Source organism: Lissotriton vulgaris, chromosome 1_1 (genome assembly GCF_964263255.1).
Source record: "Lissotriton vulgaris chromosome 1_1, aLisVul1.2, whole genome shotgun sequence".
NCBI lineage: Eukaryota > Metazoa > Chordata > Amphibia > Caudata > Salamandridae > Lissotriton > Lissotriton vulgaris.
Window position 1 is genome coordinate 795,791,235 of NC_141685.1, and position 22,533 is coordinate 795,813,767.

Sequence of the window (22,533 nt, forward strand, 5' to 3'; positions counted from 1 at the left end):
TTGCTGCTCAGTTTTTGGATCTGGGTTCGTCTGGTTCTTGGTGAAACTACAAGTCCTATATATCCCCACAACCAGGAAGGTCTAACGGATGTAACGGTATATTGCCTTCTAAGAGCTGTCAAAACTAGAAAAAGTTATAGGTGAAAACGTTGAGACAAAAGGCTGTTTTTTTCAACAAATTTTCAATTATTCCAATATTTAACTGTTAGTTTCTATAAAGAAACCTTCATGGATTTAGACAAATGACCCCTTTCTGAATTCAGAATTTTGTCTACTTTTTGAAAATGTACAGCTTTCTAGGATCCATTATTGCTTTCAAACTCATTTCTACCATTAACTGGAAGGAGGTGGAAAGCTCTAAAAATAGCAAAAATAGGCTATGTCCCAGAAAAATGCCAAAACTGTGTGAAAAATGTCGGTTCTCTGACAAAAGACTGTAATTTCCTAAAAGCTGAGAAAATGGAGATTTCAGCCCCACAAACCCTTTTTTGATAACATTTTCAGGGAAAAACCCAGAGGCTTTCATTTGCAGGCCGTTTTTCCCATTTTTCTGAAAAAAACAAAAAAATCACTATATTTTGGTTAATTTCTGGGACCCCTCCAAGGTAATCCACAAACCCTGGGCACCTTTAGAATCCACATGATGTTGGAAGAAAAGGACGCAAATTTGGCGTGGATACCTTATGTGGTCAAAAAGTTACAAGGGCCTAAGCGCGCACTACCCCAAATCGCCAAAAAAGGGCTTAGCACAGGAGGGGAAAAGGCCTAGCAGCGAAGGGGTTAACATATCTTATGTACTCTGTAAATAATAATGCAAAGACAAGATAAAAAGCTTTAAAAATTTTATTTAAGTAAATATATTTAGTATTGTTTGAAAGCAAATTAAACTTTAATTAAAATACTGTATTTTTAGCCTTTTTACAGAAACATAATTTGAATATCTTCTTTTTGTACTTTTATTTACAGTAAAGTATTGTGTTGTTTTTTACAACTCATGTATTTTTAGTATGTATCCATTTTGAAATATTACATTTACATTTTTTGGCAAGATTGGCATTAGAGCTTCTTGAATGTCGTCAATGTCGGGTGGTATATTGAAGAAGTCCAGTAGAATATTGTTATTTATTTCTACAGATTGTAAATTTTCGGCATTATCAATATGTACATTTAGTGTACTGTGTTCCTGATTCGCAGTTTCTAGCCCATATATAGTCATATTTATTTCTTCTTCTGGTGGTTGTATTTTCTGTGAAGGAAAAAGAATTTAGTTAATTTCATATTTATGAAGTTCTTTTATTTCTTTTCTTGTGTTGACCTACGGAAAAATTTCTTGTTATATGCAGGCTTAAATAATGTTAATAAGTAGTGAAGATAGTTTAAGGATAGATGTGAGTACATATAGTGAAACGGTATAATATAGTGTGTATAATAGAGGATTAGAGACTGTTTTGTAATGTTATAGCTACTTTAGTAAAAATACGTTTTAATAAATAGTGAGTAGTAGGTTTAGTTTTGTGTTTTAGAATAGTATTGTAAATAGTGATTATAGTTAATAGTGCAGTGTGAGTAGACTGAGTTATTAGTAGAGTGTGTATGATTTTGAGTGCATTGTTAATTATTTTTGTAGTATTGAAGTTATTAGCGTAGTAGTATAAAGTTAATTTGAAAACTACCAAAAATTGTGTACTTAAGTGTTAGTATTAAAGTTATATTTGTAAGTGATAGTTGGGCATTATTAGTAAGTTATTTTGAAATAGTGAATGTTATTTTTTTGTAATAGTGTTTTTTTATGGTGTGAGTAATAAAGAGAGAGTAGTTAAGATTGAGTAGTAGATTTATTAGTGGAGAGTATTAGTGAGTTTTATAGTAGTGATTAGTAGAATACATAGTATAGCTTAATCGATTTAGATAGAGAGTATTAGAAGAGAGAGTTTGAGTGAATTGTAATTAGTGAATATAGAGTTTGATGGTGTTTTAAAAAGTAGATAGTATAGATTGAGTAGTAGAGCAAGTTATTAATATTTTCATAATTTGTACTTACTTGAAATTGTGTATTTCTTGTTGTGTTTAACATTTTATTGCTGTTAAATTCATGCACTGTCAGGTGCGTCATCTTTATGTAGGATCCAATTTCTATGGGAAAGTCTGTGGCATCTCTCCAAAGAGTTATTTTTACTGAGTCCGTTGTATCTTTCACAGTTATTGATTTAAGTTTTGTATCTTGTCCAGCAATAACAATTGTTTTTGTTTCTTCTTCCTGTAAGACAAAATTGGTAATAGAAATTAGAGAGAGTCTGTCAAAGAGAGAGAGTCTGTCAAAGAGAGAGAGAGTCTGTCAAAGAGAGAGAGAGTCTGTCAAAAAGAGAGAGAGTCTGTCAAAGAGAGAGAGAGTCTGTCAAAGAGAGAGAGAGTCTGTCAAAGAGAGAGAGAGTCTGTCAAAGAGAGAGAGAGTCTGTCAAAGAGAGAGAGAGTCTGTCAAAGAGAGAGAGTCTGTCAAAGAGAGAGAGAGTCTGTCAAAGAGAGAGTCTGTCAAAGAGAGAGAGAGTCTGTCAAAGAGAGAGAGAGTTTGTCAAAGAGAGAGAGTTTGTCAAAGAGACAGTCTGTCAAAGAGAGACAGTCTGTCAAAGAGAGACAGTCTGTCAAAGAGAGACAGTCTGTCAAAGAGAGACAGTCTGTCAAAGAGAGACAGTCTGTCAAAGAGAGTCTGTCAAAGAGAGAGAGTCTGTCAAAGAGAGAGTCAAAGAGAGATAGTCAAAGAGAGAGAGTCTGTCAAAGAAAGAGAGTCTGTCAAAGAGAGAGAGAGTGTCAAAGAGAGAGAGAGAGTCTGTCAAAGAGAGAGAGTCTGTCAAAGAGAGAGAGAGTCTGTCAAAGAGAGAGTCTGTCAAAGAGAGAGAGAGTCTGTCAAAGAGAGAGAGAGTCTGTCAAAGAGAGAGAGAGTCTGTCAAAGAGAGAGAGAGTCTGTCAAAGAGAGAGAGTCTGTCAAAGAGAGAGAGTCTGTCAAAGAGAGAGAGTCTGTCAAAGAGAGTCTGTCAAAGAGAGAGAGTGAGTCAAAGAGAGTCTGTCAAAGAAAGAGAGTCTGTCAAAGAAAGAGAGAGTCTGTCAAAGAGAGAGAGAGTCTGTCAAAGAGAGAGAGAGTGTCTGTCAAAGAGAGAGAGAGTCTGTCAAAGAGAGAGAGAGTCTGTCAAAGAGAGAGAGAGTCTGTCAAAGAGAGGGAGTCAAAGAGAGAGTCAAAGAGAGTCAAAGAGAGAGTCAAAGAGAGAGTCAAAGAGAGAGTCAAAGAGAGAGAGTCTGTAAAAGAGAGAGAGTCTGCTCAAAGAGAGAGAGAGTCTGTCAAAGAGAGAGAGAGTCTGTCAAAGAGAGAGAGAGTTGTTAAAGAGAGAGAGTCTGTCAAAGAGAGAGAGAGTCTGTCAAAGAGAGAGAGAGTCTGTCAAAGAGAGAGAGTCTGTCAAAGAGTGAGAGAGTCTGTCAAAGAGAGAGTCTGTCAAAGAGAGAGAGAGTCTGTCAAAGAGAGAGAGAGTCTGTCAAAGAGAGAGTCTGTCAAAGAGAGAGAGTCTGTCAAAGAGAGTCTGTCAAAGAGAGTCTGTCAAAGAGAGTCTGTCAAAGAGTCTGTCAAAGAGTCTGTCAAAGAGAGAGAGAGTCTGTCAAAGAGAGAGAGAGTCTGTCAAAGAGAGAGAGAGTCTGTCAAAGAGAGAGAGAGTCTGTCAAAGAGAGAGAGAGTCTGTCAAAGAGAGAGAGAGTCTGTCAAATAGAGAGAGAGTCAAAGAGAGAGTCAAAGAGAGAGTCAAAGAGAGAGTCAAAGAGAGAGAGTTAGTAAGAGAGAGTCTGTCAAGAGAGAGAGTCTGTCAAAGAGAGAGAGAGTCTGTCAAAGAGAGAGTCTGTCAAAGAGAGAGAGAGTCTGTCAAAGAGAGAGAGAGTCTGTCAGAGAGAGAGTCTGTCAAAGAGCGAGAGAGTCTGTCAAAGAGAGAGAGAGTCTGTCAAAGAGGGAGAGTCTGTCAAAGAGGGAGAGTCTGTCATAGAGAGAGAGTCTGTCAAAGAGTGAGAGTTTGTCAAAGGGGTAAGTATTGTGTGCAAGAGTTTTTGGTATATAGTGTGCGTGTAAAAGGGTGAGTGTGATAATTTTTTTTTTTTTATAAGCTTACCTCAGCAATAGTCCCAGAAATGCTCATTAATGAGCGTAGTGAAGCTGCTTTAACTGTTTTTATCGGTGATATTGGTGGAGCAGGGGGTTGTAGGATATATTCTGCCTCCTGTATTATTTCTTGAGGTATAGATAAGGGCATCATGCGTGATAGTTTCGTTTGTTTCGTGATGATAATCACATTGTTTTTGGCTAAGAAATTGCGAATCATAATAGCTTGTCCTTCTTTAGTTTGCTGGTAAAATGGCTCATTGTAGCACGTTGCTTTAATGCAACTACTTTCATCAGCTAGAGCTAGATGATACATGACTTTGTTCTCTTGTTTAGCATTTGTATAGTTTGTTTTTGTCGAACATTTTATTACGTTGGCTCGGATTGTTTTTTGGTAAGGTTTGTTGTCTTCATGTTTCATTTTTTTGAGGTCTTGTATGGAAATCATCTGAAATGAGAGAAAATGTTAGTACACATTCTGAGCATAAATTTTTCCCCTTTTGCTATTACCTGTAATAAAATAGCATGTTAATGAAGTGGTTGCATTTTAAACTGCCACCCATAATGCTTTGTGATCACTATAATATGATTCTAATGTACCGTAGTGCATGATGTTGTCATTAGTATAGATGTGATCTAGTGTAGAATTGTAGTCTGTTGTGTATTGTTGTATTTTTTGCTGGCATTGAAATTGCTGCAGCATATATTCTAATAGCAAAGTTCTGTTTGGTGACATTTGTGTTAAATCTATATTGAAGTCTCCCATGATGACATATTTCGAATTTGGATACAAGTTAATTATGCTACTTAAAACTTGTAATAATGTCTGCAAAAGTACATGTGGTGGTTTGTACAGTATAATAAATAAGTATTCAGAATCATTAAGATGCTGAGTGAAAAATAAAAAGTCAATTTCGTGTTGTGTTTGATATATTGGCGATAAAAGCATGTTTTTTTTGTAGTAAATGGCAATACCATGCTTTGTGTGCTGGTTGTGAAATTTATCAAATAATACTAGGTGATATTGTTCTATTAAGAACGTATTCTTACCTGCTTTTCTAGTTGTGTTGATTTCAGTGAGGCATATAATATCACTGTTCATGATATTTTTGTCTGATTTAATAGCAGTGTAATTTCTTTGCAAGGACCGTATGTTATGGACAATTATATTACACTGTTGTCTATAGCTATCTAATTGTGGTACTGATATTTGTAATTGCATGTGTGTTCTTAAACGTGTCATTTCTTCATGCACTTTTGGATGTACAGCTATTTTGTCTTGCTGAAAGTTTCTAATGTATATGTTGTCTAAAGATTTAGCTCTGCTTAAAGCTACATAATGCAGATGATGTACTTTACTGTTGTTAAAGTGAATGTAAATGGGCTCAATTGTTTCTCCTTGTGTTCTATGTATAGTTCTTGCAGATGATTGTCGCAATGGGAATTGTTTGCGTATAATAGTTATAAATTTCTGTGTATATTGGAAATGCCGTGTAATAGCATGAATGGGTGTCCAATGAGGCAAAATATTACTGTGATATATGTGTTTGTTTTCTTGTCTTGTTAATTTGCCTACTGTTTCTTTATCAAAATTAATCCAAATTACATTTGGGCTGTTATTGATAGTTTCTACAAATTCTACTATACCTGTTGCACCATTTGTTAAACCATCATTGACATTTATATTGTTAGTTAAATCATATCTTAATTGCAATGCAATATGTAATATTGATGGCAGGCTCATTGTTTTAGTAGAATCTGTGGGCAAGTGTTGGAGTATTTTTTTTTTTACTGCTTCACTTAAGTCTGCTGCAACTGTATCTATTGCTGTAGCTGTGTAAACTGGGTAATGTGTTATATGTTCTAATAAAACTGCATTATTTATGCTATTGACTTCATTGTTAGTTCCCATAATGTAAGGGATCGTTTTGCTAATGTTTTCAGGTGGCTCTATTTCTCGTGTTTTTATCTGTATAATATCTTCATTTGTTTGTTTCCCTTCTCTTAATCTGTTTAGTAGTTGAGCAAATGGCAAGTCATTTTGTTGTCTCATTATTTTAGTCAACTCAAATAACTTGAAATGTGTCTGCCATAAATTAGTACTTACTGGCCTATATGAATGTTTTGGGTTGTCAAATATGTATGGGTCAAAAACTGGCTTCAATTGGTAAAAGTCTCCAATTGCTAAAATAGATATTCCGCCAAAAGGGAGATCAGACATTTTTATCTCTTGCAATCTATTATGTATAAAGTTGAATACATTAGCCCCTACCATTGATATTTCATCAATTATTAGCAATTTAAGATGCATTAGCTGACCTTGTAGTGTGCTTCTATTCTCATGAGTTAGCTGTCTATGAGTTAGTGTTTGTGAAATAGGTATTTTAAAAGTACTATGTAGTGTTTGGCCTTGAATGTTATGTGCTGCTTTGCCAGTTGGAGCTGTAAGCAATACATATATGTTATCTGGGTTTTCTCCTGCTTTTGTATTGTAATAACGTACTAATGTTTGGTAAAGTGCTGTTATAAGGAAACTTTTGCCTACTCCTGCACCACCTGTACAAAATGTGTAGCATGGTGTTTCTCTTGTTTTAACCCAATGCAAATGATGATATATAAAGTTAAGTTGTTCTGCTGTTAGATTTTGCATTATACTATCATATTGTTCTTTTGGCATTATGTTATTGCTTAGTGATTCTTCTCTACTTGTACTTCTAATCCCTAAATCAAATGATAGGTCATACAATGGGTTTTCATTATTTTGCACTTCATGGAATATGGTGTTATCTTCTTCTGTATCTATTGGTGGTAGCAATGTATCTAAAATACTAGTTTCATTGCTATTAGTTGTTAGTTGTTTATTATGTTTATTATATTTATTATGGTTCGAATCAACTGCATTTTTAAGTTCTAGATAGCGTTCATAATAAGTTTCCTTGTTATTAATTATATTATGTTCATTTCGCCATGGGTAAAAAAGCATGAGCAATTCTCTATAGTAATTTTCTGAGTCATTTTTGATGTTAAATCTGCAATAGCGAATTACTCTTGCTTTTTTTCTTTTTATGCAGTTTGTTTCGTCTACTAAATTTATCTCAAGTTCTTCGTCATCTGAGCTATGAAAGTTATTTTCAATAAGGAAATTGTCATGGCCTGTTTCTTCTTTTCCTTTACATTTTTTCTTTTCATTATACATAGATGCATAGTCAGCTAATGTACATGTTTCTAATTTTACAGGGCGTTTACTATACCTGACTATAATATTATCATATTGTATTTTACAAGACTCATCTGGTAAAGAATTGATAGTTTCGATGTCTTTTAATAAGTATGTACGCTTTTCATTAGGACTTGTATTGATAAATACAAAAGATCTTGAACTTTTCCGTAAAGGAATTTGTAGTATTAGATATGCTGCTTCTTGGGCACTTATTTCTGTACAGTTTAAGAATTTGTTCCCTATATGCTTAAGTTGTTCTTTAATACTTGGATTGGCATGTACTTCTTTAGCAGCTTGGGCAATTAGTTTGCTCATTCCTCGCTGTGATTTACTAATGTATGAAACAATATACACAGCACATGCATATGCATCTAAGATGTATTGTATATCTATGTTTGCTTGCCATGCTTTCAAAATAGTTGGATTGTAGTTATTTATAAAGCATTCAGCTGGTGTCCTTTTTAAGAAAATAGTATTTTTTTGTATAATAGATTGTATACATAAAGTATATTGTTTTAGATCTATGTTCATTGAATGTAAAAACTGCTCAAAAGTATAATTTGAAAATTCTTGGCTGTTTATAGTTAGATGTATTAGTTCAATTTGCTGTAAGAGCTCGTTATTTGTTTTGTCTAGCTCTATTGGTTCTAGTATAAAAGTTTCAGGCATTGGATATCTGGGATAATGATATTTGCATGTTCTTTTATGTTTGATACGGCAGATTTTGGTATGGCCGTGTCTTTGTAGAGGTAGTAAAGACTCTATATCTGGTTCTTGTGTTTTTGCACATGTAACATACTTATTTATGAAAGTAGTGACTTCATTTCTATCAGAAGTTTCATATAGTGGAGCATTTTCTATCCATATTATAGCATGTATATGTGGTGATCCCCGTTGTTGGAATTCCACTCTATAAAAGTAATCAATAATTTTGCCAATCGGATTACTTTCATGCAATAAAATAGAATTAAATAATTTCCGAACTTGGAAGTCAAAATGTCTTGCACATGTAATGGGATTTTGCTGTATTAATTTGCATTTTGTTTCCCATGACATATTTTTAAATTCTTCTTTTGTGCATTCTGGTCTCTTTTCTGTACGTAATAATATGTTAATTAAGTGATACCATTTCGTTTCTGCAGCAGATAAAGTTAAAAAAAATGTTGGTAATCCTAATTGTCTAATCGTAGCAAAGAGGTCTTTTTTGCATTGCTCCCAATATGGTGGTGAACTACGGATAGTTTTAAGTATTTTGTATCCTTCATTATACTGTAAAATTGTATCTAATTTATTCTTTATGTCTTTGGCAGTTATAATGTTTCCATTATTAAAGTATTTCCTAAGAGATATAAATATTTTGCTCTGTAATTGTTTAATGTGTAATGTTTTTAATTTAAAGAAAAGATTAGTAACACACTTTGCTACTCTTAGATCATTACTTCTTACTTCTGATTGACAGATTGTGCTGTAATGTATTGGGACATGCCTTTCTTCATTAGTCGGCCTTCGTTTTCCGCAAAATATAGTTGGGAATGCCAAATATTCAGAATCTTTGTCTTCATACAGGCCTCTTGGTGTGTTATATTCTGCAGGTGCTAAACTTAAAATATTATTTGTTTCTGTAGTAATAGTTTCATTATCTAACATAGTATCTAAATTTCCTGCTGGAATGTTGTCTGAGGAATCTGACGTATTACTTGTATCTGAAGTCTCATCACAAGAATGTATATCTTGTGTTGTATAATCCCAATCTTTATTAATAGTGATTCCATATTCTTGAAACAAAGTGCTTGTAGTGGCTAAATATAAAGCTGCATGTTTAACTTTGTTTGGTCTAACATTTTCATAATGGGTATAAGATTTATAACTTAATTTCCTTTTTAATTTTATTGGAATTGTCATGTTATCATTAATTTGCCTTGGTAAAACAGTTACTGTTGTCATAACGTCTGCAGGGACATTTACTACTGCACCTGATAGAGATTTTTGGAATCCACGTGGTAATGTTCTAATTTGTAAAAAAGGTATTCTTGGTGATACTAATCTTTCTTCTAAGTTATGCAAGTGTAAGACTGCTGGGATATCAGGAAATGTCATCCCATTATATACTGAACATGGAGGTATTTTGTCTTTAGATATATATGTGTAACATGTTCTGCATATCTCATTTGTTCTGTATTTGCTAATGTTACATTCTATGAATTTAGCTCTCTTACTAATACTGTGTGTATTTTGAAGACTTTGCTTATGCCATAGTTGATTGCAAATAGTGCAAGTGTACTCAGGTCCATATCGTATTTCTTCCTGAAATATCCTAATTATCTCATTTGTTGTTTGACCTGCTATATGTCTATGATTAGGTTCATTCTCTTTGTTTTGTGTCCGTTTTCTTTTTCTATTACTGTTTATTTCTTGAATTTCTATATTGGTTTGTTGAATTAGTGATTCAACATCAGCTGTTAATGTGTTTATTATTTCAGTATTGTTAAGAGCTATGTGTGAAGCTAAATAACTGTCTTCTGTTACATGCAGTCTATTGTCCTGACTATTGCTGTTTTGCGTGTTTATTATTGTATTTTCTACTTGTAAGTTATTTGAAGGAATTTCCCCTAATGCATTTATAGATATATGTGTCGTATGAACATATATGCTTTTTCTAGACTTTACATTTCCTTGTTTATGATTCCGTTGTGTTTGGTGTAATCCTTTTTTGCTAATTGTTGTTATGTTCACTGTAGTTAAATCTAAAGTAATACTCTCAGAATTAGTAATTTGTTCTCTATTGCCTAACTTTAGGATGTATTCTATAATAAGATTAATAGAGTCAATTTGGATAGCAATACATGTTCCATTAGGATGTTGTATTGCATTTTCATTTTGGCTATGTGAATCAAATAGAGAGTATGTATGTATAGTTTTGAAGACTGAAATTATATATCTACCTATAGAGATCAATACACCAGTTTGTGAATTAATTGTAGAAGTTAATGCAGATATAAATTTACTATGTAAAGTTTGTGCTGATTTTGTTAGTTCTTCGCTAAAGCATTTTTTGAGCTTTGTAGAATAGATTATGTCATTGCTAACTATGTAATTTGGTAACTTTAGAGGTTGCATACAATCTTGTTCATCGACAGAGTGCATTTCAGTGTACAAAGCATCTCCAAGATTCATAATACAGTGCAAGTCTACACTATCCCAAATATATGCTGGTTTACAGTAGTTCTTTAGAATAGCAAATATACTATTTTGAAGACAATGTGTATAGTGAATACTTTTATCACTATGTGTATTTTTTTCCTGTGGATGTGTGTTATGTAAAAAGGGAATTTCTTGTGGTGTTTGTGTTAAAATATTTGAATCTATATTGGTATTATTTGTGCTACTTTCCTTGTTGTGCAATGTGCTATTGTGTATATTATCATGAAGTAAACTGTCATTACTTCCAGTAATAAGTTTATATGTATTATAGTAATCACTTGAATATGTGTTTGTATGTAAATTACTTGTGTATATTGTTTGTTGTACATTTATGTTTGTGCTATTAATTACATTAGTAGAATATGTGTTGGTATTTAAATTACTTGCTGGTATTGTTTGTTGTACATTTATGTGTGTGCTATTAATATGTTGTCTTTCTGTGTTGCTCTTAAGTGTTTTCATAAGTATACTTGCATATGTGTCAGTAGGAGTAGTCTCTTCTGGTGTATTAGTATATTGTGTTGTGCTGATCTGCTTGCTGTTGTTTTTAGATAGATTATTAGGCCCTGTTGTAGTGAGAATTGCACAGGAATACGTACTAGTACTAGGAGTATTATCTAAAGATGCTAATGGCTGTTCCTTATTCAAAAAAGTATTTTTTTTAGATTGACATCTCTGAATGATTTTTTTGGCATTTTCTATACGCATTTCAAATGCTTGTGTGAAAAAATTTTCACTACCTTTAGTAGAATACACATAAAAATTTTTCGGTGCTACTGCATTCTTATTTTTTTCATGACGCACCATTGCTTTTTGAAGTGATTCTTTTGTAATCGTACTTATTTGTATTGGAGTTAATTCATACGGCACACAATTCATGTTTGGTTTCTTAAGATACTGTGCCAGATTTGTGATGTACTCTAGAAGTTTTTCAAATCTGAACTGTATAGTAATACATGTTCCATTTGGATGAGGCATTCCAGTGTTATCACGACTATGTGAGTCAAATACAAAGTACGAATCATTTTTCTTAAAAATGGAAATAACATAAATTTCCATGCAAAGTATAACACCGGAGTTGGAATCAAGTGCAGGTTTTAATATTTTGTTGAGATTTGGAAACGAAGGGTCACATTGTTGTAATATGTCTCCATAATAAGGTTCTTTAAGTTTAAGAGAATAGATAGTAGTATTGTGTTCAATAAAATTTGGTAACTCATCTGGATGCCTAAGTTGTTCGCTATTAAGTAAATGCATATCTATATATAAAGCATCACCTAATTTCATAATGTAATGCAAGTCTTCTTTAGTCCATGTATGTGCATCTTTGTAATAGTTGTGTATAATTGCAAAAGTACTATTTGGCAAGCATTGATAACCTCTAGAATTGCATGTAAATTTGTCATGACCTTGATGATAATCTGCTGCTAGTATTTGCATCTTAGCTAAGCTAATTTATGAAATAATTTGATATCGCTACAGTATTGCTAGATTTTTTTGTTATACGTGAGTCTTTTTTCGTTCTCTCTCTCTTATTTAATCTATATATATATATATATATATATATCTATTGCTAATTTATATTTGTTTTGTAGTTAACTATAATGCAAGGCAATTAATTTAACACTATTTTTTTGCTTTGTATTTTAGGTAGCAGCTTTAGATGTATCTTTTTTACAATTTTAGTGATGTACTAGCTATAAGTTATACTATTAGCGTATATATATATATATATATATATGTATATATTTATATGTATATATATAGTTATTTTACTGTTAAATATATTCCAAGTTACAGGTTGATAGCTTATTTAAAAAACATACTTCTAATTGTATATATTTCCAAACAATTAGCAATTGTCTTTATAAAAGAAATAATTTTCAATGGTAAGTATATAAATATATATATAATTTTTTTTTATAACTAATTATATATATGATTAGGTCTAGTTTTTTTTCTCTAAATCCACTCTATTGTTGTTTTTGACTTGTTTTATAGTTGGAGCTGGTAGCAAAATAAAAAGCAATTCGTTTTACTTTTTTGTTAACTAATTTTTTTTCTTAAGATTAATGTTACCTATGGAAATCTTCTATATGATATTTCCTAATTATAAGTATATACAATATATATATATATATATATATATATATATATATATATATATATATATATATATATATATATATATATATATATATATATATATATATATATATATATATATGTGTGTGTTGATATATGTGTCTTATTTTTTTCCTTGCTATTTCTATACTTACAAGTCAATACAGAAGCAAAATAGATACTTTTACCGTGATGATGTTTTCACTGATGTTGTGTCAAACAATTATGAACGTCTGATCTTATTCAATCAATTGGCAATCTAAGGAAGAATGAAACAAGCATTAATATTGAGTTTACATATTAATATATTAAAAGCGGCTCGATACTCCTAATCATTGTTAGTATTTTAAAAATTTTAAAAATTTTAGCAAAAAGTTTTTTAATTGTAATTAATTAATAGTATTAAATAGTGTATACAGTAAGTTATATTTAATACTATATAGTGTATTGTATTGTATGTTGATATAGGTTTTTGAAACATTGTGACTAGAGTGCATGTGTAAAGAGTGCATGTGTAAAGAGTGCATGTGTAAAGAGTGCATGTGTAAAGAGTGCATGTGTAAAGAGTGCATGTGTAAAGAGTGCATGTGTAAAGAGTGCATGTGTAAAGAGTGCATGTGTAATGAGTGGCAAACGTATATGTACAAAGGCATATGTGTAGAAATTGTGTGTACAAAGTGTATATGTAGTACATACTTTAAGACTATGTGTAGAAGTTGTATGTGTAGTATGTGTGTGGACTGAGTGATGAAGCATATTAGTAGTCGTAAATCGAGTATTAGAAGTGTATGTAGTATAGAGTAACTAGTAAAGTATAGTAGTAAGGAGGATAAAGTGAGCAAGATAGAGAGAGATGGAGGGCAGGAAGAAGAGATGTTAATAAAGAGGGGTGGATAGGCAATATTGAGAGTAGTGGAAAGATGAAGAGAAAGGAAAAGAGAGAAGTATGATAAGGAAGAGAGAGGATATAGAGGTGTAGAAAGGAAGCTAAAAAAATATAGAAATGTAAATTACACGATGTGAATTTTATTAGAAGTTGTAAAGAGTGTATTAGATGCATTGTTTGTAATTTTAAGCAAGTACAAAAGAACAATAGGAGAGGTAGTGAGATTAAGGAACACTTAATCCCCTGTTAAATCTAAATAAACAAGAGAAGATACGTTAAATAAATCTGAAATTGCCACAGAGACTGAGTGATGCAACTGGGGAATTGCACACTCACTTTAGGTGGAAAAGAAAGCCCTCACACACCGACCTAGTCAGTGTCATGCTTCATCATTGGGCCCCACCAAAGAGGCCGAATGCCTCTTTGGTGTGCTACGACGCCAGAAGACTGCGGAGCAGGTTTTGTGAAAAAGGCATGTTGTGAGTTTTATAAGTAAAACTGCCTAATGTGTAAGTACAAATCTATAATTCTTGATGCTTAGTACACAAATGAAAGAGTTATGTGTCTGAATTTAATGCCCAAGGTAATGGATTTGTTAATTTAAAATACTAATTAGTCAGTCAACATGTTTCATCTTTTACAGTTGTTTACATTTACTTAGGCATTTATAATGACAGAATTATACCCCGGCGGTATGGACTCTCTAATCGCCCACCCTGACCTGGGGGCGTGAAAGTGAAAATATCAAAAAAAGGATTTAGTGCATAAAAAAGGGGGAAGAGCAATTGCTCATTCCAAAAATACTCCTAATTGCGGAGTGTTTGTGCACCTGTAAAAGAAATAACAGACAAACATATAAAACTTTCACACAATTAGTTGTAAATATAAGTCATTGCGTTTGTCCAGGGTGTTCCATAGTTGTTGCATAGTGTTCCTAAATAAACACTATAGTTAACATCATCTATATATCTATATAGCCTTATAGGGATGCTCACACTAACTTTGTAAAGTGAAGTGGAAAAATGTGTGTAAAGCACACAAAGTAGCTAGAAAGTGTTGATGAAGAGAGAAGACACATAAGAGAGATCAAGAGAGCTAGAAAGCAAGAAGAAAAGTAAGTGCAGAATGGAGTGAGAAGATAGCAAGTAAAAAGTGCAAGATAGAAAGTGAAGACAAGATGGAGACGTAGATAGAGAGTGAAGGCAGGAAGGAGAGAGGACATGAGAGAGAGAGAAAAAGGGAGGGTAGGATGTAGGGCATGAGCAAGAAGGAGGAATGGATGGAAGAAGGTGCAGGAGCAAGAGGCCCAGCTCAGTGGTGTAAAGACTTTCAGGTAAGCAATTTTGTGTTTTGTAAAGCTGATAATACTGTCACTTTGAATGCGCCGAATGTGACTAAATTTATTTTTCTTTTGTTGCAGTATTTGACAGCAGGGTTGGCCAAGTATTTCTAGTTGCCATTTTGTCTTGAGATCTTTGGCTCGCTGTCTCAGTGTCCATGGTGCAAGGACCCCCATAGAGAGAGATGTAGATGGAGGGCAGTAAAGAAGAGAGCAGTTGGAAGAGTGGGCAAGAGGAAGAGTGATAGCAAATGGGAAAAAAGCGGAGAGGGAGATAAAGAGAATAATGATAGATAAGGAAGGAGAGAAAGAGTGGATGCAGAGAGTGAGCAAGAGGAAAAAACAGATAAAAGATAGAAAAGAGAAAGTTAAAGGGATAAAACAGGGAGAATGTGCAAGAGAGAAGAATAGTAGATAGGGAGGAAGAGAGGGAGGAAGAGAGAGGGAAGACGAAAAGTAAGGGTACAATGGAGCGAGAAGATAGGAAACAAAGAGTGCAAGATAGTAACTATTTCCGGTCGGCATTTTGTCTTGGGATCCATGGCTCGCTGTCTCCATGGCACAAGGGATTTCAGGTACGCGTTTTAAATTGTAATGTAATTAGTATTTCTCTTACAGGTGTTTAACTATTTTGTTTATATTCTTATAATATGTTTTTTTTTTGGGCTGTTCTCTCTAGTGTTTCCGTGTTGGGTCTCCTCCTTGGCGTATCAACTTTCAGGTAAGCGATGTGTTTTGTAACAAATAAATGACTGTCTCTTTTGAATGACCGGATTTTTTTTTAAGTTTGAAAAGGATTTTTTGACTTCATTCTACCCTTACGTTTCTTTTTGTCTTTTTTTTCTCTTCCTCCCTATGTACTATTTTTCTCTTGCACTTGCTCCCTCTTTTATCCTTTTAACTTTCTCTTTTTTATCTGTTTTTTCTATTGCTCACTCTCTGCATACTCTCTCTCTTGCCTTATCTATCCTTATTCTTTATCTCCCTCTCCTTTCTGCTTTTTTTTCCCTTTGCCATCACTCTTCCTCTTGCCCCCTCTTCCAACTGCTCTCTTCTTACTGCCCTCCATCTACATCTCTCTCTATGGGGGTCCTTGCACCATGGAGACTGAGACAGTGAGCCAAAGAGTGCAAGATAGAAAGAGAAGACAAGATGAGGACAGAGATGGAGAGTGAAGGCAGGAAGGAGATAAGACGCAGGAGTAAGAAGAAAGACAGAAGGTAAAGGAAGAGTAAGAAGTAGGGCATGAGCAAGAGGGAGGGAGAGAGAGCAGATGGAAGAGGGTGCAGGAGAGAGGGATGGTAGAGAGAAAAGAAAGCATAAAGGAGATAGAGAGAAGAATGATAGATAGGGAGGAAGAGGAACACGGAGAGTATTAGAAAGAGGAAAAGAAAAGAAAAAGGAGAGTGCAGGACAGAGAAGCATAATAGATAGAAAAGGAGCTAGAAGAAAGGAGAGAGCGGATGGAATAGGGGGCAGGAAGAAGGAAGAGAGCATAAAGGAGAGATATATAGAGAAGAATGAATAAAGAAGTAATTAAAAAAAGGAAGAGAGAGTGCCAAGAAAGAACGGAGTATGCAGAGAGGAGGTGAAAAGAAGATAGAGAAAGATAAGTAAGAAAGAGGAAGAGAGTGCCGGAGATAGAAGTATGATAGATAAGGAAGTAGAGAGGATGCAAGATAAATGGAGATCATGAGAGAGAACGTAGAAAGGGGGAAAAGACTGCAGAATGGAGGCAGAGGGCAAAAAATATAAGGAGTGCAAGATGGAAAGGCAGAACAAGATAGGGAAGGAGATAGAGAGTGAAAGTCACAGAGTGCAAAAGGAAGAGCAAGAAAGAGAGAGAAAGCAGGAGTTAAAGGGAGGGTGTGCATGAGCAAGAAAGAATTAGGAAGGGAGCAGTTGGAAGAGGGGGCAAGAGGGAGAGTGATGGCAAAGGGAAAATAGCAGAAGGGAGATAAAAAAAGAATCATGATAGAGAGGGAGGAAGAAGGAAGGAGAGAGAGCAGATGGAATAGGGGTCAAGAGTAAGAAGAAAGAGAGCAAAAAGGAGAGAGAAAAGAGAAGAGAGTGCAGAATGGAGTCAGAGGGCAAGAAAGAGAAGGAGTGCAAGATGGAAATGTAGCACAAGATAGGGAAGGAGATAGAAAGTGAAAGTAAGAGAGAGGGCAAAAGGGAGAGCAAGGGAGAGAGAGAAAATGCATGATGTAAAGAGAGGGTGGGAAGGAGGGCATGAGCAAGAAATAAGTAAAGGAGCAGTTGGAAGAGGGGGCAAGAGGGAGATTGATGGCAAAGAGAAAAGAGCAGAAAGGAGGGAGATAAAAAGAGAAGCATGATCGAGTGGGAGCAAGAAGGAAAGAGAGCAGTTGGAATAGGGGGCAAGAGGGAGAAGGAGTAGAGAGCAGAAAGGAGAGAGATATATAGGAGAGCGATAAAGAGAACGGGAGGAAACAGATTGTGATGGAAGAAAGAAGGTGAGAGGGTAGATGAAGAAAAGCACAAGAGTGTGAATATAAGATGGAGTGGGCAAAATAAAGAGAAATAAAGAAGGAATACAAGATAGCGACATAAGGAGCAGAGAAAGAAAGGAGAGAGATGGAAAGGGTATGCAAGAAGAAGAGAGGGGCAAAAGGTAAGAGAGCAAGAGGGAGAGAGATAAAGATAGAAGGAATAGGAAGAGAGGGCAGGAGAGATAAGCATGATAGAAAAGGATGGAGAGAGCAAGCAGAAAGGAGAAAGGACGCAGGGCGCAAAGGGAGCAGCTTTTTTGCGCAGGCCAAAACCTAATGAGAACTGTAGTGTGAGTTTGGGTCGGCCCTCGTCATTCATTGGCTGGCTCCATAAATTGAGCCTAGCCATTGGACGAGGGGCCTGTCCGTCAATTTAGAGCAGACTCAGGGGCGTTCGAGATTCTTTGGCTTTTGCCGACGTCACGCGACGCCGGGAACGCCCCCCATTCTGGCCCGGCATTGCCGGGACCTGCCTTTGATGACGTATCAGGTTTCTTTGTCTGTGGCGGAACAAATTGCAGGTAAGCGATGGTGTCTTTTGTAATATAAATGACTGTCTCTTTTGAATGCCCCAGCCGAAATGTTTATTGACGTATTTTTTTTTGTTGTTCTCTGCAGGTATTTGGCGACGGCACGGTGGGGGTAACAATTTCCGGTCTGTATCCTTGGCTCGCTGTCTGTCTCCGTCTCCATGGTACAAGGGATTTCTTGCAGGTAAGAGATGGTGTCTTTTGAGGACAGAGATGGAGAGTGAAGGCAGGAAGGAGATAATACGCAGGAGTAAGAAGAAAGAGGAGGAAGGCAGAAGGTAAAGGAAGAGTAAGAAGTAGGGCATGAGCAAGGAGGGAGGGAGAGAGAGCAGATGGAAGAGGGTGCAGGAGAGAGGGATGGTAGAGAGAAAAGAAAGCATAAAAGAGATAGAGAGAAGAATGAAAGATAGGGAGGAAGAGGAACACGGAGAGTATTAGAAAAGAAGGAGAGTGCAGGACAGAGAAGCATGATAGATAGAAAAGGAGCAAGAAGAAAGGAGAGAGCAGATGGAATAGGGGGCAGGAAGAAGAAGGAAGAGAGCAGAAAGGAGAGATATATAGAGAAGAAAGAATAAAGAAGTAATTTAAAAAAAGGAAGAGAGAGTGCAAAAAAAGAACGGAGTACGCAGAGAGGAGGTAAAAAGAAGATAGAGAAAGAGGAAGAGAGTGCAGGAGATAGAAGTATGATAGATAAGGAAGTAAAGAGGATGCAAGATAAATGGAGATCATGAGACAGAACGTAGAAAGGGGAAAAGACTGCAGAATGGAGGCATAGGGCAAAAAATAGAAGGAGTGCAAGATGGAAAGCCAGAACAAGATAGGGAAGGAGATAGAAAGTGAAAGTCACAGAGTGCAAAAGGAAGAGCAAGAAAGAGAGAAAGCAGGAGTTAAAGGGAGGGTGTGCATGAGCAAGAAAGAATTAAGAAGGGAGCAGTTGGAAGAGGGGGCAAGAGGGAGAGTGATGGCAAAGGGAAAATAGCAGAAGGGAGATACAAAAAGAATCATGATAGAGAGGGAGGAAGAAGGAAGGAGAGAGAGGAGATGGAATAGGGTGCAGGAGAGAGAAAAAAGAGCAAAAAGGAGAGAGAAGAGAGAAGAGAGTGCAGAATGGAGTCAGAGGGCAAGAAAGAGAAGGAGTGCAAGATGGAAATGGAGAACAAGATAGGGAAGGAGATAGAAAGTGAAAGTAAGAGAGAGGGCAAAAGGGAGAGCAAGGGAGAGAGAGAAAATGCATGAGGTAAAGAGAGGGTGGGAAGGAGGGCATGAGCAAGAAATAAGTAAGAATGGAGCAGTTGGAAGAGGGTGCAAGAGGGAGATTGATGGCAAAGAGAAAAGAGCAGAAAGGAGGGAGATAAAAAGAGAAGCATAATCGAGTGGGAGCAAGAAGGAAAGAGAGAGCAGTTGGAATAGGGGGTAGGAGGGAGAAGGAGAGAGCAGCAAGGAGAGAGATATATAGGAGAGCGATAAAGAGAGCAGGAGGAAACAGATTGTGATGGAAGAAAGAAGGTGAGAGAGTGTAGATGAAGAAAAGCACAAGAGTGTGAATGTAAGATGGAGTGGGCAAAATAAAGAGAAATAAAGAAGGAATACAAGATAGCGACATAAGGAGGAGAGAAAGAAAGGAGAGAGATGGAAAGGGTATGCAAGAAGAAGAGAGGGGCAAAAGGTAAGAGCATGCGGGAGAGAGATAAAGATAGAAGGAATAGGAAAAGAGATGGCAGGAGAGATAAGCATGATAGAAAAGGGAGAGAGGAAGCAGAAAGGAGAAAGGACGCAGGAAATAGAGAGATAAAGAATGAATTCAAGAGACAGCTAGATCTAGGAAGTAGAGAAAGAAAGGAGAGAGATGGAAAGGGTATGCAAGAAGAAGAGGGTCAAAAGGTAAGAGAGCAAGAGGGAGAGAGATAAAGATAGAAGGAATAGGAAAAGAGAGGGCAGGAGAGATAAGCATGATAGAAAAGGAGGGAGAGAGCAAGCAGAAAGGAGAAAGGACGCAGGAAATAGAGAGATAAAGAATGAATTCAAGAGACAGCTAGATCTAGGAAGTAGAGAAAGAAAGGAGAGAGATGAAAGGGTATGCAAGAAGAAGAGAGGGGCAAAAGGTAAGAGAGCAAGAGGGAGAGAGATAAAGATAGAAGGAATAGGAAAAGAGAGGGAAGGAGAGATAAGCATAATAGATAAGTAGGGAGAGAGCAAGCATAAGTAAGGAGAGAGCAAGCCGAGACGCAAGATAGAAAGAGCATGAGAGAGAAGGTAAGGAGGAGTAAAAGTGAGAGCAGAATAGAGTGAGTAAAAGAAAGTGCATGATAGAAAGAAAGAGAAGAGGGGAATACAGGAGAGAGAGTGTAGAAGAGAAAGGATGCAAAAGAGGGAGAGGAAAAGAAAGAAGGAAAGTAGGAGAAAGTGAGGGAAGAATAGAGCAGGAGTAAATAAAATAGAAAGACTGCTGGCAAAATCATGAAGGAGATGCAGAGTAAATGCAAGAGAGAGGAAAGGCAAGAATGCAAAATTGAAAGGGAAGGCAAGAGAAGGAGATGTATGTATGTTGCATGTGCTGTCTCAGTATCTAAGCATTTGCTGCAGGATGTGGAAGAAGATATAGGGTGTGTGCAGAGACGTATGAACAAAGTCTTGGTTATAAGTTTTCCTTTAGGTTTGACCTCTCTCTTGATTACGACCTCACCAGTGCAGCTTTCATCTCCAAACTAAATTAAATGTTGTTTATGAGGCAAACTTTTGTGTATAACTATCCAGCAAAGAATGCCCAGTACAGACAGGAAGAACAAAGTCTTAGTTATAAGTTTTCCTTTAGCTTTGACCTCTCTCCTGATTACGACCTCACCAGTGCTGCTTTCATCTCCAAACTAAATTAAATGTTGTTTATGAGGCAAACTTTTGTGTATAACTATCTAGCAAAGAATGCCCAGTACAGACAGGAAGTACTACCCAAAAAAATGTCTAAAGTAAAATAAGTTTTAAGTATGAACGTACCGTGTTGAATGAACGAATTTGAAAGATGTGTCCTCGATGGGGCAGTTGCACCAAATGGCAAATTTTTTGTCCTGTAAAAGTAAAATATACTGTTAGCAAAAGATTGAAAAGAGTGAGGACATTTGTCTGAAGTATATTAGAAGTTGTAAATAGAGAATTGAAGCACTATGTATTAGAGTAACTAGTATAGTAGTAAAGACTATAAAGTAGCAAGGTAGAAAGAGATAAATGTCAGGAAGAAGAGAGAGAGATGGAAAGAAAGAGGGGAGGATAGGCAAAAAGAAAAGGAGTGAAAAGAGAGAGTGTAGAAGACAAGGGATGCAAAAGAGGGAGAGGAAAAGAAAGAAGGAAAGTAGGAGAAAGTGAGGGAAGAATAGAGCAGGAGTAAATAAAATAGAAAGACTGGTGGCAAAATCATGAAGGAGATGCAGAGTAAATGCAAGAGAGAGGAAAGGCAAGAATGCAAAATTGAAAGGGAAGGCAAGAGAGGGAGATTATGTATGTTGCATGTGCTGTCTCAGTATATAAGCATTTGCTGCAGGATGTGGAAGAAGATATAGGGTGTGTGCAGGGACCTGTGAACAAAGTCTTAGTTATAAGTTTTCCTTTACTTTTGACCTCTCTCCTGATTACGACCTCACCAGTGCAGCTTTCATCTCCAAACTAAATTAAATGTTGTTTATTAGGCAAACTTTTGTGTATAACTGTCCAGCAAAGAATGCCCAGTACAGACAGGAAGAACAAAGTCTTAGTTATAAGTTTTCCTTTAGCTTTGACCTCTCTCCTGATTACGACCTCACCAGTGCAGCTTTCATCTCCAAACTAAATTAAATGTTGTTTATGAGGCAAACTTTTGTGTATAACTATCCAGCAAAGAATGCCCAGTACAGACAGGAAGTACTACCCACAAAAATGTCAAAAGTAAAATAAGTTTTAAGTATGAACGTACCGTGTTGAATGAACGAATTTGAAAGATGTGTCCTCGATGGGGCAGTTGCACCAAATGGCAAATTTTTTGTCCTGTAAAAGTAAAATCTATTGTTAGCAAAATATTGTAAAGAGTGAGGACATTTGTGTGAAGTATATTAGAAGTTGTAAATAGAGAATTAGAAGCACTATGTATTATAGAGTAACTAGTATAGTAGTAAAGACTATAAAGTAGCAAGGTAGAAAGAGATAGAGGTCAGGAAGAAGAGAGAGAGATGGAAAGAAAGAGGGGAGGATAGGCAAAAAGAAAAGGAGTGAAAATAAAAAAGGATAAAGAAAGGATGAGGAACAGTGCAAGTTAAAGAGAAGCTTGATAAGGAGAGAACGCAAAGAAGTGAAAAGACGACAAAGATAAAGAAGGAAGAGAGTGCAGGAAATAGAAGTATGATAGATAGATAAAGAGTGAAGCATAATAGAGAGGGAGCAAGAAGGAAGGAGAGAGCAGCTGGAATAGGGGTCAGGAGAGAGAGGGAAGAGAGAGAGCAGAAATGAGAGAGATATAGAGGAGAGCGATAAAGTAATTGAAAAAAGGAAGAGAGAGTGCAAGAGAGAACGGGAGGAACTAGATTTTGACAAAAGAATGTGAAAAAGTGTAGATAAAGAAGAAAAGCACAAG

At 35.8% G+C, this 22,533-nt stretch overlaps 1 protein-coding gene across 1 annotated transcript; it reads right to left on the reverse strand.

The window, feature by feature from the left end:
• Nucleotides 1–985: 985 nt before the first annotated feature.
• Nucleotides 986–21,951, reverse strand: LOC147747848 (uncharacterized). Its single transcript, XM_086926330.1, has 6 exons — nucleotides 21,880–21,951; nucleotides 20,931–21,001; nucleotides 12,863–12,933; nucleotides 4,140–4,577; nucleotides 2,042–2,257; nucleotides 986–1,246 (listed from the first exon to the last, which is right to left on the reverse strand). Exons 4-6 carry the CDS (start codon nucleotides 4,575–4,577, stop codon nucleotides 986–988), a joined length of 915 nt encoding a protein of 304 aa, XP_086782456.1. The 5' UTR covers nucleotides 12,863–12,933; nucleotides 20,931–21,001; nucleotides 21,880–21,951.
• Between the last annotated feature and the right edge of the window lie 582 nt (nucleotides 21,952–22,533).

Bases quoted from the DNA above. Each gene is read 5' to 3' on its own strand.
- LOC147747848 (XM_086926330.1), bottom strand. From the start codon at position 4,577: ATGATTTCCATACAAGACCTCAAAAAAATGAAACATGAAGACAACAAA. The intron at 2,258-4,139 runs GTAAGCTTATAA...TTTGTCTTACAG, and splicing joins TTTCTGGGACTATTGCTGAG to GAAGAAGAAACAAAAACAAT. The intron at 1,247-2,041 runs GTAAGTACAAAT...TTTCCTTCACAG, and splicing joins CAAGAAATACACAATTTCAA to AAAATACAACCACCAGAAGA.